The 14,775-nt window shown below is 39.4% G+C and overlaps 1 protein-coding gene across 22 annotated transcripts in view; it reads left to right on the top strand.

Moving 5' to 3' along the window:
- Positions 1–14,775, top strand: part of RhoGAP100F (Rho GTPase activating protein at 100F) — a 79,017-nt gene that overhangs the window by 4,888 nt on the left and 59,354 nt on the right. For 7 of the 22 annotated variants that reach the window (XM_089074510.1, XM_089074506.1, XM_089074505.1 and 4 more), the window contains exons 2-3: positions 2,956–3,066; positions 9,037–9,280. In XM_089074510.1, the coding sequence (XP_088930636.1) occupies positions 9,062–9,280 (219 nt within the window). In that variant the 5' untranslated portion in view covers positions 2,956–3,066; positions 9,037–9,061. Of the gene's footprint in view, positions 1–72; positions 553–2,060; positions 2,308–2,955; positions 3,067–7,959; positions 7,987–9,036; positions 9,281–14,775 lie in introns of those variants that run through there. The other 15 variants (XM_089074526.1, XM_089074523.1, XM_089074522.1 and 12 more) reach the window with 8 other exon arrangements.

Genomic DNA, 14,775 nt, shown 5'->3' with positions numbered 1-14,775 from the left:
TCAAGGGTGAGGCAAAGTTTGCGAGCGTGAGCGAGAGACCAAGTGAAACGGATGAAAGAGAGGATGAGAGAGAATGATGAAGAGAGCAAGAGAAAAAGAGAGAGAGAGAGAGAGAGAGAGAGAGAGAAGTACTCTCGAAAAAAGGGTATATCGATCGGGTTGGTCCGGGACCATCGGCTGGCACGCCACCACACGATTTTCGTGGTGGCTCCGTGTTCTCCCTCTCTCCCTTTCCTTCCTTCTCTTTCTTTCTTCGTCCCCTCCCATCCCCGCTCTTTCTCTCTCCTTGTTCATCGGCATCGTGTGCACATCGCTTTTTCCCCACGCGCCACCGGCTCGCTTTTCCTACCCGATCCGACCTCGAGTCGGCACAGGTGTCGCTCGAAAACTCCTTCGAACGTCGACACGCCGCCGGTGCCTCTTCCTCGCGGGACAACGCGGTTCCCGGTGAGTCCTCCGCGGCACTCGATTTCGTGTGTGCAAGATTCTCCCTTTCCGGCGAAGTCTCGCTCGTGTGCGGTATCAGTAGTTTCGCCGACACACGATATCTATGTAGGTCTCCATAATAATCGTCGTGTATCGTCCCGAACGTATCTCGTTCAAGAATATCTCGCGTCCTTAGCGGTGAGCGATTTTTCGTCGATGCATAACGAAAGTGCCGATTCTCAAAGACGGATTTCCAATATTGTCCGACACGTTGGGAAAGCGTTTTCCACGACGCCGTTTCCCTGCGTCGGCAATCGTTTCTGTGATAACAGGCATTGGAAGTGACGTTTCTCAGGCATTGGAAGGCCGGCGCGGTTATCAGCGCTGGTTCATCGGGAAAAGATTGATCGCCACCGTCGCTTCAGATAGGTCCTTGGTCTCGACAAAGATCGGAGTACGTCAGTTATGTTCGCGCAGATCGTTAGCGGCATACGATTTATTCTTGCACGCGAGAAAAGTGGACGTTAATAGACGTCAGCAGGCAGAACGGGGGGTGAAATGATACGGCGATTTCCGAAACGTCAAGAATATTTTCCGTTTCGTTAACAGCCTCACGCGTGTCACACTTTTCGCTTAACGAGACATCTTGGTGAAAAATATGTTCTCTTGACGCATCGGACGTTCTTCGATGTCATAAACATCGCGAGAATCCTCGATAACTGACACTCGCAATGATGTTTCTTGCGACATTGCGAAAAACGAGACGACTTCCTTGTCGGTATTCCTGAATTACGATTCGAAGCGTGCTTCGCGTCTCAGATGATTGCAGATGTGTGTATAGCGAAGAGAAAGAAAGGAAAACAAATACCCTCGGTGTGTACAATAAAAAAATATCCCTCTTCGTCGCTTCTTCCGGCCTCTCCGTCTTGCACGCGCCGCTCAAGTCCCCTCCTTCCAGCGTGATGGTCGTGGATCGATATAGCGTAGGAGGATCGCCACGACGAGAAAGGAATCGTAGAGCGAAGTTCAAGAACCAGTTGAATGTCAGTTATGTAAATGGTTATGCCGATGGCGACGCGATGGTGACGAGACGTCGTGGTTCGATATGAGAACGACGTCGTGCCCATGAACGGTATCCACGAGATTCCGTTGAATCTTTTCTGACTCTACTCTGATTCGTCTGTTCTACTTTGAAAACCGAACCTTCTCGTTTTCCAAGAGAAATTATCATAAGCCCGGGAAACGAGATCTCGAGTGACGTCAGAGGACTCGCTTGTAATTTGTACTCCTCCTGATGTAATAGTCAAGCCGAATATTTTCCGTCCTGTGCTGTTTTGTTTTATGCTTTAAAAAGGAAAAGAAGCGTATTGTAAATCGGTGTATTTTTTTATTTTTATTCGTACATGATATTTTGAACGATCAAACGCGTATAAATAAATACAGAAATAAATTTTTAAATTTACTCTGTTTGAAAATGTACCTTTGCGAGGAATATGAGTTCCGACGTAGTAATGTAAAATAAATTTGCCTAACTAAATTCCGTCGATGAACGGCCGAAAGAATTCAATTAGGCTCTCCTCGCAAGTGGAATGCGGAGCGAGTTAGGCGAGTTAGAAATCAAATAGTTTCTTCGGCTGTGATTCTTGTGTACCGAAAGTTTCTCCCGCAGATGCCTCCGTTTAACAGAAGCGCTAACAGCGATCAAACGTATTTGCAAGCAAACAAACGCTGGCACACGCGTTCTTCCGTTGATCCTCATTATTCTTTCACGTTGAATAACTCCTGCTTTGTCGGTGCGCGTCGCGTGTATATATATGATTTTTGCGTTAAACACCGCGCGCCGAATAAATCGAGGGATCTATTGATACTACAAACAATCGAGTGAGTTAGGCCTGATTGCACCAATATTATTTTGGCTTTAAGTTAAACTTAAACACGTATCTATTTATTTTTCTTTCTAAATAAATAAAGACAGATGCATAAGCCTCGTTTAAAGCCAAAATAACATTAGTGCAATCGGGTCTTAGGTACTTATACTTCAACTAGTCATTAATCATGGATTAACAGTTTGTTCAATATCAGATATCCGCTCATCTTCACTTATGTAATAAGGAAGACAGCGCGAAAGAAGCAGAGGGGATTTTTTTCATGGGGGAGGGAGAGAGAGAGAAGAGGGGGGGGGGAGGGACGAGCTAAAGTATCATTTGCGAGAAAAATTGCCGAACATTGTTAAGTGTTAAGTGGCGTGTATAAGAATATTAAGTAACCTGTGGCGTGATAGTTAATCTCACGTGTGCGCAGAAACGATCGGTCTGCTTTCCTTGCGCCCTCGATACGCCATTAATGATGCGGCGCCGTTTAAACGCGTTTTCTTATCGGGAAAAATTGCTATAAGTTCCCTTACTCCTCTCCTCCATTCTCCCCGCATCACCGGGTAATCGCGCCTTTCGATAACGGCGATAACTTATTAATTGTAGTCACGTGGTCTGTGACTCGTATAAACGTTACGATCGCTCCGTGATCTTTCAGAAGGACGGAACAGGGTGAGGATCGGCGACGCCCGGCAGAATGAGAGAGATCGCCAATCACCGATCGAGCAGGGACCCAGCGGCCCTTCGCGCGAGAGATGGTTTTTAGAAGGTATGTAATAAAACGGAGGACGCAGATATGTGATACTTTACACACATACGTGTATTTTTAGTCACTATATAACGCTTCATCTAATCGAACAAACGATACTAAGATCGATATTCATAGTCGAATTATATTTAAGATTGTTTTAAATATTGTCTTAAGTTTAAGAGGTTATCAACCAATCACAAAGTCGTGTAATATCTTAAGACATTACTTAAGATGATCTTAGGCTGATATTCACAGTCAGTTCTTATATTTAAGATCGTCTTAAGATAACATTTTAATCAATAGATGTATGAGCTGTATGAGCTTACCTAAGACGATTTTAAATATAAGAACTGAATACCGGCCTTAGAATCGACTACGACTACCGGCCTAAAGCTGTTGTTACACTATGTATTACGGACGCGGATCGGAATTCAGTCAATCAAGGCGAAGCTGCCTCGCCTTGATTGGCTGAATTCCGATCCGCGTCCATAATACATAGTGTGACAACGGCTTAAGATGAATGCTATTCCATAAAACGAGTCACAGGCATCAGAATCGAGAGCAAGTTTAGCGGAAGAGTAAAAGCGAGATATATTGAATTATCAGAATACGCCAGATAGAAATAGAATGCCCGATGCTATATAAGCTGAACGCCAAGAAGAGGAGAAAAAAAAACGCAATTTCCGATTTTGCGTTTTTATTTTCGCGCTGTCTCGAAAATACGGCACGAGCACGGTATTTTTACGAAAATCATCTCTTTCCGCGTCGTTACAATTCCACGGCAGTTCAATTTCTTTTTCTTTTCTTTTTTTTCTATTTCTTTTCGCAAATCTTCTTCTCTGTCAGCCGGAAATCGTGTGCTCAGAGTTATTTGTTTCCGACTTACTCTCTGGAAATATGAATTGCATGTAACGTGTCGTGAAACTGTAATAACATTCTTTTACGGTCACGTAGAGAATGGCGATTGAGCATGACAGAAAATTCGTGCCGGTCGATGTTTCTCAAATAAGGTGGTTGTTTCATTGTACGTATATCATCACGCGGTATCCTCGAGATCTGAATACAAAAAATCTTCCTTTCCCGGCGAGTTTCTCTTATTGTGGAGAAATAAATTGGATGCTGTATGGGATAGGTATGGATCGTGCTTGTTTATAGATAGTGTTGACTACAATTTGATAGTACCGACAAATTTACCGTAACACTTATACAACACGATTTCGGCTGAAAATGCTTCAATTATCGTTACATATATTAATGGCGACATCTATCGCCGCAATAATATATTTTACGTCGCGGTAAATTCTGCCTCTTGGCGTAGTCTTGTCCGAACTGTTACACGAATGAGACGGGGTAACGGGGGATGATACTTTTTCGCGTAATTATTTTGCCTGCGTAAAAACGCGTAAATCTCTTGACGGAATCGCGGAACCGATCGTAACATCAAGTATTCGTTTTTTTTTTTTTTTTTTTTTTTTTTTTCGAAATAACGAGAAATATGACAACTTGCCCAATTCGCTGACGATGCGTTTCTCTTTCACCGTCTTCATCCCCCATGCATCCTACGATGTTCCGCACGTAATCGAGTGTTGTACAGGTCTCGAGTGTTTAAGCTTAATCACGGGCAGCAAGGCCCCATAAAGCACGGCGCATTCTCGAAGATTTACGCGATTGCGATGAAGGGGAAGAGGGAGGGTGGATACAAAATCGGCGCACGGCACCCTCGGGAGCTCGTGACGGTTTATCTTCCTCTGTTGCATGTGCATTATTATCATTATACCACTCATTCTTTCACCCGCCTCCTCACCTCATCGCCTCGCCCCGTTGCTTTTGCTACGGCGCGCCGCACCGACTCGAAAGAATTTCACAGGGGAGTGATTGGCCATTTACTCGCAAACTAGCGATACTGTTTACGACTCCGCATTACGATGCATAGTGCAATAGCCAGCGGAATAAGCTGCTGCAGTGCGATCTTTTAGCGGTTATGACCTCTCCTTCAGCACTTATTGCTTAAGCGAGCCTACGTGGTGGATTTTGCGCGCGCGTGCGCGCGCGCAAGAGAGAGAGAGAGAGAGATTGCCGATCTATCGTCGAGACACGCGAGCGATAAATCGAAATGAAGTAAAATGAGATAGGGCATGTTAGGGGAACACTCTGCGGCACTGTGAAATTCCGTATTTTACTGTATCCGAACTATGGTAAAGTAATTCGCGAGACACGTAATACGTTCTCTTTTTAAAAGAGAGAATGCATATATAAAACGAAAACAAACCTGGTGATCAGAAATTTGGAGTTTGTTACTTTGTAAATGTAGACAAACAATGTTTTAATGGTGGCGGTTAAATTTTTCACCGCACGTTTTTGCGTGTTCTCTACCTTTTCTCCATACGAGAGATGCAACTTAACAATAATGATCTTCCATTCAACGGTTCAATTAATGCCGACCGTTTCAAGCGGGACGACATCTGCGTTGCCTCACAATCGCACATTCGCGTGTTCCACTTTTTTTCCGAGCATGTGTTCGTTTCGAATAAGTTCTGTGAATGAAGTTCGCTCGGCTTTAATTAAATCGCGTGAATGAATACAAGGTGAGTCATCACCAAAAGTGTCAAGGATAATAAAATTTACTCGAAAGGTAAACCTATCATGTTAAGAGAGGGGGGGATTCGCAAGAGGAAACTTCAAATGTATCGCCAATTTATTTGCGATGCGGATGAAGTAATACCGTCAGGAGTTGGGACAGAAGTTTGGTCAAACGCCCATATATCATCGGTAATATATCATTGATTATTGAGATGTGACAAAAAGTTTGTCTTCTCGTTAATAATACAATATTTCTGTTTATTTTTAATTTACGATACTATCGTTGTATATATTGTTGGTTGATCGTGGTATTAATTTGTTTTTAATTATTTTAATAATTTTTAAATTTCGTTCAATATTATTTCAACATTATTTAAATTCTGCCTGGAGCAAGATCTTTAGTAATTCTGCAAACTTATCTCTGTGACAAACACAGTCCGTTAGTTTATAAAATGTGTCGACTTGACAGAAATTTTCTCTATTACACTTAATTGTAATTGTAAAGATAAAAATGTAATAAACAATTTTTCAACTTAAACAGCAAAATTTGTTATGAATCGATCCTCTTTTTAATATTGCTGTTGCGAGAGATGATTTAGTTGTAAATTCTATAGAGGAGAAACTGAAAATATCGGGCAAATTTTTACAAAATAGTGCACAATATTATTATTTTTATGGAAGATGTCTTTATTTCCAAAGAAAATTAAAGAATGATTTTGTAGAATTGTATAGAGGATCTACGAAATCCCTTTGAACGAGAAGGAACGAAGGAAATGCGGTTCTTTTTTAAGGTTACTTACCCTTTTTAAGGTCAAGGATTGCGGCACGCAGAAAGAGAGAGAGAGGGGGAGAGGGGGGAGAAAGGGGAGAGAGAGAGAGAGAGAGAGAGAGAGAGAGAGAGAGAGAGAGAGAGAGAGAGAGAGAGAGAGAGAGAGAGAGAGACCGTCGATACGTGCTTTGGGATTTCATTCAATCTTAATGAGCGAGTCTGACACAGAATGTCGTAGAAATAGTAATCCGAGTGGTGGAGTGCCATAGCCGATCGCGACTGACGTGGCTCATGAGATTCTTGTCATGCCATACTGACCTCAGATCAACCGTAATCGTGTGTTGGCATGTTTCATAGATTATCCGATCATGTTCGATATATAGATTGTCTGAGAAATGGGTCACCCATTTCAGATCGCAAATATTAGAAATCCAACCCTGGGACGAGTTGATGACCGATTTATAATACTTTTTTTTTATTTATTTTTATTTATTTTATTTATTTTTATTTATTATGATAAAGATAAGGTTTAAGAGTTAGACCATTGGATTTTCGCGCTTTAACTTGTTTAACAATTAATGCAAAAAAATTATGTCATTTAGTAATTCCACGGCTAAATGGCTTTTTTTAATATAATTTTAAACAGTTTTAATTTTAATTCTCTCGGCTTCTCTCTTCTTTTTTCTTCTCGTTAATTATTCATGATTGTTAATATAGAAAAATGATGAGAAAGTCGACGTTTATATTAAATTTTCAATGAAGGATTGAAAAGATTAATAAAATATATATTGAATGTGTAATTCAGAAGAGAGAAGAAATTTCGGAGAGAATTATTCTTGTAATGTTTTAAATTATTTGATATGTGATTTGCAAAATCAAATTTTTTAATTATGAAAAACTGGTCACTGGATTATTATTTCTTTATTAAATATTAGTAGATAAGATTAATAATAAAAAGTTTAATAAAAGAAGACCGATTTTTAGTATGGATTTTCATGACACTATGTAGTTAAATTTCATTTTCGTCATTTCATTCATTCGTTTTGTTTCAGAAAAGAGGAACGAAGATTCACAGACGATAGACATTATATTTAGTTTCAACGATTTTTGTATACAACAATGATTTATTAATGCAAGTGTGCTGGTTCATAATGATATCGATTGTCTTGGATGTTTGTCTTTTGCTTCGAGAACTAAACCGTTTTAATATTCGACATAGTTTCTCTCTCTCTCTCTCTCTCTCTCTCTCTCTTTCTCACATACGCATACATACGTTCTGTATCCTTTGATGACATTCTATTTACTTCAATTCATGCGCGTGCTAACACCGAAATGATTATTAAATTTGAATGTGAAGTTATAAACAATATGGCGATCACATTTCAGTCAAAACGCTTAATTTGTACACTAATTATGCAACTAAATTACGATTGAAATTATATTGTCGATTTGGTCTTACCATTTAATATTTATTCATTTATTAATAGTTTAATGGAATATATATTTATCGACATTATATCATCAATATGAAGTACATTGTTTTTTTTTTTTTTTTTTTCCAGATCATCCTCATCTACGTCGAACGTCCGGTATTTGTTCTCCTCTCTAACAGTTTCAGAATTTGAAATGAAGTGCCCTGTAGATTGTATGTGTTCTTTTTATAAATAATAAAAATTTGATTTTTCGATGAATTAAATCTTATCAAATTTCAATTCGGAACTTTCATATTATATTAATAAATGTTGATATCGCAAATTCACAGGACGACGAATCGGACGTTTTATCGAGCGAAATCGTGACCGTTGCATCTCGGGGCGCGTATTTAAATTATTAATGCCGACATCACGTGTCACGGTTATTTCTGGGGGGGGGCGGAAAAAAGAGGAGAGATATTTCGCATGGCTGGAGGAGGATATAATGGAAATGTAGGACGAGGACACGAGGGAGGGAGGGAGGGGGGGCAAGGGAAGGAAGACAAAGCGACGGAAAGAGAGAGTACACGCGTTCTCGCGGATTTATATAACTGTCGCCGATTCGCGGAGAACGAAAAGCGGTGAGGGGGAGAATCATCTGCATGCGAATCGGTAATCGATCGCGCGCGGATACAGGTCGACTGTTAATAAATTAAGATAACTGCGAATTCGCAGAACGAGAGGGAAAATAGGTTAATGAGACGCGATGGAGAAAATAGTTTTGTGGAGAGGGAAAGACGAACGAGAAAATGAGAAGAGCGACACGTGGAGATTACGGGGATCCAAGTTTATGATTCGTCCGCGGATAAAGTGTGGCACGCGCCTCAATATTAACCGTATATTAATATCGCCTAATAAATTAATCGCCTAGGCACGATATCCATTCGATACAGCGAGCGATTAAGTGCGATCCTCTCTGCGCCATTAAATTATCCGAATTCCACGATTCCATGCTTCCATCCATACTTCTTTTACATCTGCAAATAATTTTTCTTTACTTGCTGCATAATATGTCAGCGACTGCCATTCTGAGAGATATATTAATATAAAATTCACCTTGATTTTTTTTTTATTTAGATAGAACAGTAATGCATTTTTTTATCTGGAATAGGTAGAATTTTTCAAAGGAATCGATTATTTTGACCCGACTTGCCCTCGCGATTTCAGGAAGAGGGCATGACGCACCGAACTCATGCAGTGGCGAAAACACGTGCGCATCAAGTACGGTGGTCGAGTCGGTGTCGGTCAAGGACAGCGGGAGCGGGAGCAGGTGCAGCTGCAGGTGCGCGTGGTGCAGCTGCAGCGGGAAGGGGGCGCACGACTCAGCTACGTCTGTCATCAACCTCAACTCTCGTCGACGGCTCGCCGCAGCTGCAGCGCAGCAACCATGCTCTGCTGTGGCCGCAGGAAAGTAAGTGCAGTAGGAATGCACGATTGACATACGCGACGTACCAGTCATGGTAAACGGCGATCGTACCTTGGAGATCAAGAGGTCGCAAGGGGAATGCGCGAGTCTCTCTACAGGAGAGAGAGTCCCTCTTTTTCTCTCCTCCTGTTAGAGGATCACACGTCGAGTATCTTTAGAGTAGACCGCTTTCGAGACCGCTTTCGATTCTCAGATTTTCCATGTCGACTCAGTGAAAATATCCTTGCAGGTACTAAGAACTTTGTGTCTGCAAGATCGAGTCTAGATCTTGATAAACGCGACGAATCAGAATACGTCAGCGTTCGTTTACCGGAGATCAAGCTGTGCTCTTGTTAAAGATCGCGCGTGTCACTTGTAGCAATTTCGAAAAAGAGAGATCTTTAGAGACAAATGCACATGTCACACATCGCGAATATTTTTTCTGCTTGTAATCCTCTCGTGAGGATTCCGACCGATCACGCCCGAGTCACATTTTACGTTAAAGTGCAGACGTGAATCATCTGCCGTGTCATCCATCATGCGTTCATTCATATCGCAACTTTTATCCGATACAATATTGCGCAATGCCAACGATGCAGAAGTTATTCGTATGAGTACACATTTAATTTTATATCCTACGCAGGATGCCCGGTCCTTTCTCCTTTGTACCTTCTGTAGTTCTGTACCCGGTGGGAAAACTTGCGACTCTTGAATGTCGACGTCAAATATGTAATTGATACTATTCAAGCGTTAAATCAAGTTTCCGTTAAATAATTCGCCGCTAAGAAATCATCTGTAAAGAGCGAGATTTTATCTACTCCTAGAAGTTAAATCCGTCGAAAGTTTCACTTCTCGATATTAAATCTTTCATGCTGCGCGCAAGCAGCTTAATTTTGACGAGATTCTGCCAGAATCTTAAATAAGTAATAAAATAATCCGATACGTGTCGCGCAATTTTTATTTACAATAAGGATAATAATACGTGTTTATAATGAGGAAAAGTATAATGGGAATAATTAAAATTTAATAAAAATTGCGGGTTTCTTTAGCATTACTCAGAATGCATCATGCGGAAGTACAGCTCACGTAGCATTACTTGACAGAAATTAGGATCCCACAGTTGCGCATCCTGGATAGTGCTAAAGCAGCCTGCAACTTTTATTTGACTTTAATTCTGTTTTAAAACTTATAAAGATCATTTTTTCTTTTAATTTTGAAAAAGACTCGAAAGCAAAGTAATTTGACATTTTAATGTAAAAATAGCGAAATTCGAAAACAACGCATTTCTGGACTTTCATCCGGATCTATTCATCAACTGTTTAATTATTTTTCTTAATTTTGGGTCCCCAATCATTTCTCGATTGATTTTCATTTTTGATACTTGATATAAAATATCTTGATATGAAAATATTTGATATGAAAATTCTGTACAAATGGTTACATGACAGTAATGAGAGAAGAGAATTATTTTTTCGTCTTTTTCGAATTTGAATATTTTCTCGCACTTCTTAAATGGTAAGATATTTTAATACAGTATTAGAAATGAAGAAAAAATTTACATACGCGCGATGAAGTGCGTAGTAAAAGGGTAGGCCTGGGAATAAGAGGTTTACCAAAGTCACTTTCGACCTATAACTCTCACCCCCTCGCTGTATATCGCAAATTGAGAAACGGCGGCGCCGGAAGTCGTTCAAGATCGACTTTCAAGCGTCGGCTTCGCATTGCCGTCCATTCAATTTGTCTCGATAAATCGTCTGGTGGGCTTCGTGTCAGGCCGGTCGACCAGCCATACGCTTTTCACAGCTTCTCTCCTGAGGCCTCGATCTTTAAGCAAAATATACGCATCAACATAAAAAAATATTATTATTATAAATATTATTGTTTTGATAAAGAAATACATTCTCACACTTGGTTCACATTTTATTTCTTTTCGAAATTAGTGAAAGTGAATAAAGAAATATCTTCTTAAAATTAATAATGGTATGAACGGTAAAGTATGTTAAAGAGATACAGTAAAAGCCGAATAAAACTCTTTTCTGAAATTTTTTTTTAAATACTATAAGTCTTAGAAAAAATATTCATTGATACATCGATTAGGTAGATTTTAAGAATTTTTGTATGTGAAAATAAATTAATAAAAATATATGATATAGTTTTAATTAAAAATAGGGATTTTTTTAAATAATTTTTTTTTCACAAAATGGTTGATTTTGAAAAGAAAATTTAATTTTAAAGATTTTTTATTTTAACGTCTTTAAGCATCTTTTCAAAAATTAAGAAAAAATATGCTTAACTAAAACTATTCATTTTGTGAAGTTGCTTTTGAAATTTGTAGTCAATTTTAAAGTAAAAAATTGTTCTAGACGCAGTTAAGGAAAAATAATTTTGAGAAAAACACATTTTCAAAGTTTCAATATCAATTATTTATTAATTGAATTTACTTATTTATCATAGTGAATTTGTTGCTGATGGAACAAACACGATTAATTACATGATGAAGGGAATTTTTGTAGCCTAAACTTATAGGACTGATCAAGTTAAGCTAAAAGTTAAAGATCGTTTAAGTTAAAGATCGTTTTAGATGACGACAAGTGTGCATATTTTCACTATAACTTACAGCTCGAAAAATATTTCGAATTTTATAAAAATCTTTTAGAAACATACTTGTTTTAAAATATCAATTTCCAAAAAAAATTATTTTCCAAAAAAAATGTAAAAAAAGAATCAATTTTTTGAAATTGTTATCATAACATATCCCCTTAAAAGGTCACTCGGAATTTTTTGCGGATCTCGTTTTGTTACAACGAAACGAAGTAGAACGACGCAACGGTGTAGAATAACTTTAGAAACGTGCCATTAAAAGTATAGTAGTTAATAATGCATAGATATGTGCACTTCTGTGATGCAGTTTAATGCGACGCCCGGATACACGCCTGGCTTATCTAAGATAGGTCATGCTCTTTCTCCGCTTGATTCTCGCGATCGTGTCGCCGTGCTCGATTTACACGGCGGCATGGACCAGTCGAGCGCGTCGGACGGTGTCGCATCGGCGAAGTCGGGATTAATCGGGTTAATGTCACGCGCTCTCACGTGCGCGCTTCACTATCGCCGGCCGCCATGTGCATCCGCAGACCCGATACCAGTGGACGTTCCGAGGATAGCGCTACAATCGGATTTATCACGGCGGTCTCGTCGTGTAAATTTCATAAAATATGTCGCCTCTTGCCGCATTTCCATACGCCATTGTGGACACAGTCCACGTAATTAACTAATGTCAAGCGTTTACGATTCCATCTGGTCCCGTCCATGAAAATTTTTACTCATTAAAAGTTTGGACTGTGATTCTTTCCTCCGATATTTGTTCTCGTTGAATAATTAAGAGCAAGACAATGTTTAAGTCTTTTATCCTTGGTGATGACTTTTACATTGAACGCGAAGGCATTTATATATATATATATATATATATATATATATATATATATATATTGCTCATGATTATTCTATAATTATGATATGCGCTATGTTTCGCGGACGTTCGATGCGAATTGACGTAACGAGAGTTTAATAATTTAATTGAATCCTGCAGGTTTATTCCCGAGTAAACAATATTAAAATTTAATAATACATATATAGCAATCATTGCACAGCACGCATGTCTATCGCATGGAAAGCTGCGAGGGACGAGAGACAAGTGCGATAATTTAATAGAGGAGAACGATATGTTCTATTAATCGGCCTGAAAGAGGCTAACGTTTTCCGATATGTCGAGGGTTCGTTCGAAAGTTCAATTGTGAATAGTGTCTATCTGCGAACGTACGCATTGTGAGTCGCTGTGTCGAACGTGTCGGACCACAGCTATTCTTATCCTAATTAAAAATTTACTCGATTTGCCATGATCCAATCAATCATGCGCTGCTTGGATTGAATAAAACTTCAGAATACGTGATATATATATATATATATATATACACATATATATATATATATATATATATACATATATATATATATATATATATATATATATAAATATCGATCGTTTAAAATAATACATCTATATTCGTCATGTTAATACTTTGCTCTAAAAATGCACGCATGGATAATAATTCGCTACTATTCCTAAGGGTGTTTCTTTCTATTTCAAAAAGTTTGCATTTTGTAATTTTGCAAGCAGCTTTAAATTTCATTCGGTCGTATTTGATGTTTAACACTTCTTTTCGCAAAAAAGTTTGTTGAAAATTATTTTTACAAAAATTCATACATACAAGAATCTCTGATTAAATGTTAAAAATAATTCCAATTCCTGATATTATCTACTTTTGCAAAGTAGTTAACTAGAGGATTATACGTCGAGTTTCTTGGATCATATGTATCATGTATTCATATAACCATTACTCGTAACTCAAAAATATCCTTGACCTTAAGCCGCCTCGAATCTCGAGCCACGAATCGTTACGCGACGTGAGAGTGCGTCCGTGGTTTTGAACTTGCTCGAAAAAGACTCTTATTCGCGATAAAAGTCACGTGAAGCTCTCGTTGGTGGCCGGCACGGAGCGGCGGCATGCCGAATTCTCGAATTGATATCATCGGGGGTATGCGCTCGCGGGGATCGAAAATATGATACCGGCGGAGTATCAGTTCGTGGTAAATCAATATAGAGAGATATGGCGCCGGGACGGGATGGGACGGAACGAGGATGGGTGGAGAAGGTAGCGGCGGGGGAGAGGGAGAGGGAGGAGGAGGAGGAGGAGGACGGCTTTATCTGATATATTTGTCACAGTTGCGCCCGCAAATATCCGGCAGGTTGCCATTATTTTGCATTCTATCGGCGCCCAGAGCTCGGACGAAATAAACGTGCATACATTTTCTATCGGTGATCCTGCGCTCCGCTCTATCGAAGGGGGTGGTCGGTCGAGCGCGTTTTCGGTTAGCACCGGCCGGAAAGTCGGCGAAAATAGCGGAATGGTTGGGGGAGGGGGGTACGTGAAGGGGAAGGGAATTTATTTATATATACGTACGCACGACGTGATTGCCAAACGCAATTAAAACATGGATGCGCGTGCGGATTATAGCCGTTTCGTAGGGGCGCAGGTAGAAAGAGGGAGGCGAGATTGACGCGTCAAAATGCGTCGCTCAGCATCTCGTATAGTTGAGGAGAGATTGACTCTAAATTTGCATCGAAGAAGCTGACATAATCTGCATAATTTGTTTTCCCGCCCTTTACCGTTGGGTTCTGCGTTTCTCTGTGGAATGGAAACTCTTTACAATAGTTCTTTTTACAATAGTTCTACGATCTCTTCGGCTCTTTTTCCTAATTATTTGAGAGTTTCCGCAACAAATAAACTCTTCTTCTCATTCTCCTTTTACATATTAATATTTATTTAATTTTTAATTAAATTTTTTTTTATATTTTGGGTCATAAAAATTAATAATTTCTAATTTTTTTTTCCCAAAAAAGTTGATTTTTCATTGAGTTTAATAATGGTTAATGTGGGATGTGT

The sequence above is a fragment of the Pogonomyrmex barbatus genome, unplaced genomic scaffold (genome assembly GCF_055798465.1).
Source record: "Pogonomyrmex barbatus isolate J1 unplaced genomic scaffold, ASM5579846v1 scaffold17, whole genome shotgun sequence".
In the NCBI taxonomy this organism is placed as follows: domain Eukaryota; kingdom Metazoa; phylum Arthropoda; class Insecta; order Hymenoptera; family Formicidae; genus Pogonomyrmex; species Pogonomyrmex barbatus.
Note: the sequence above shows the minus strand (reverse complement) of the source record. Positions and strands in the feature narration are given on the sequence as shown.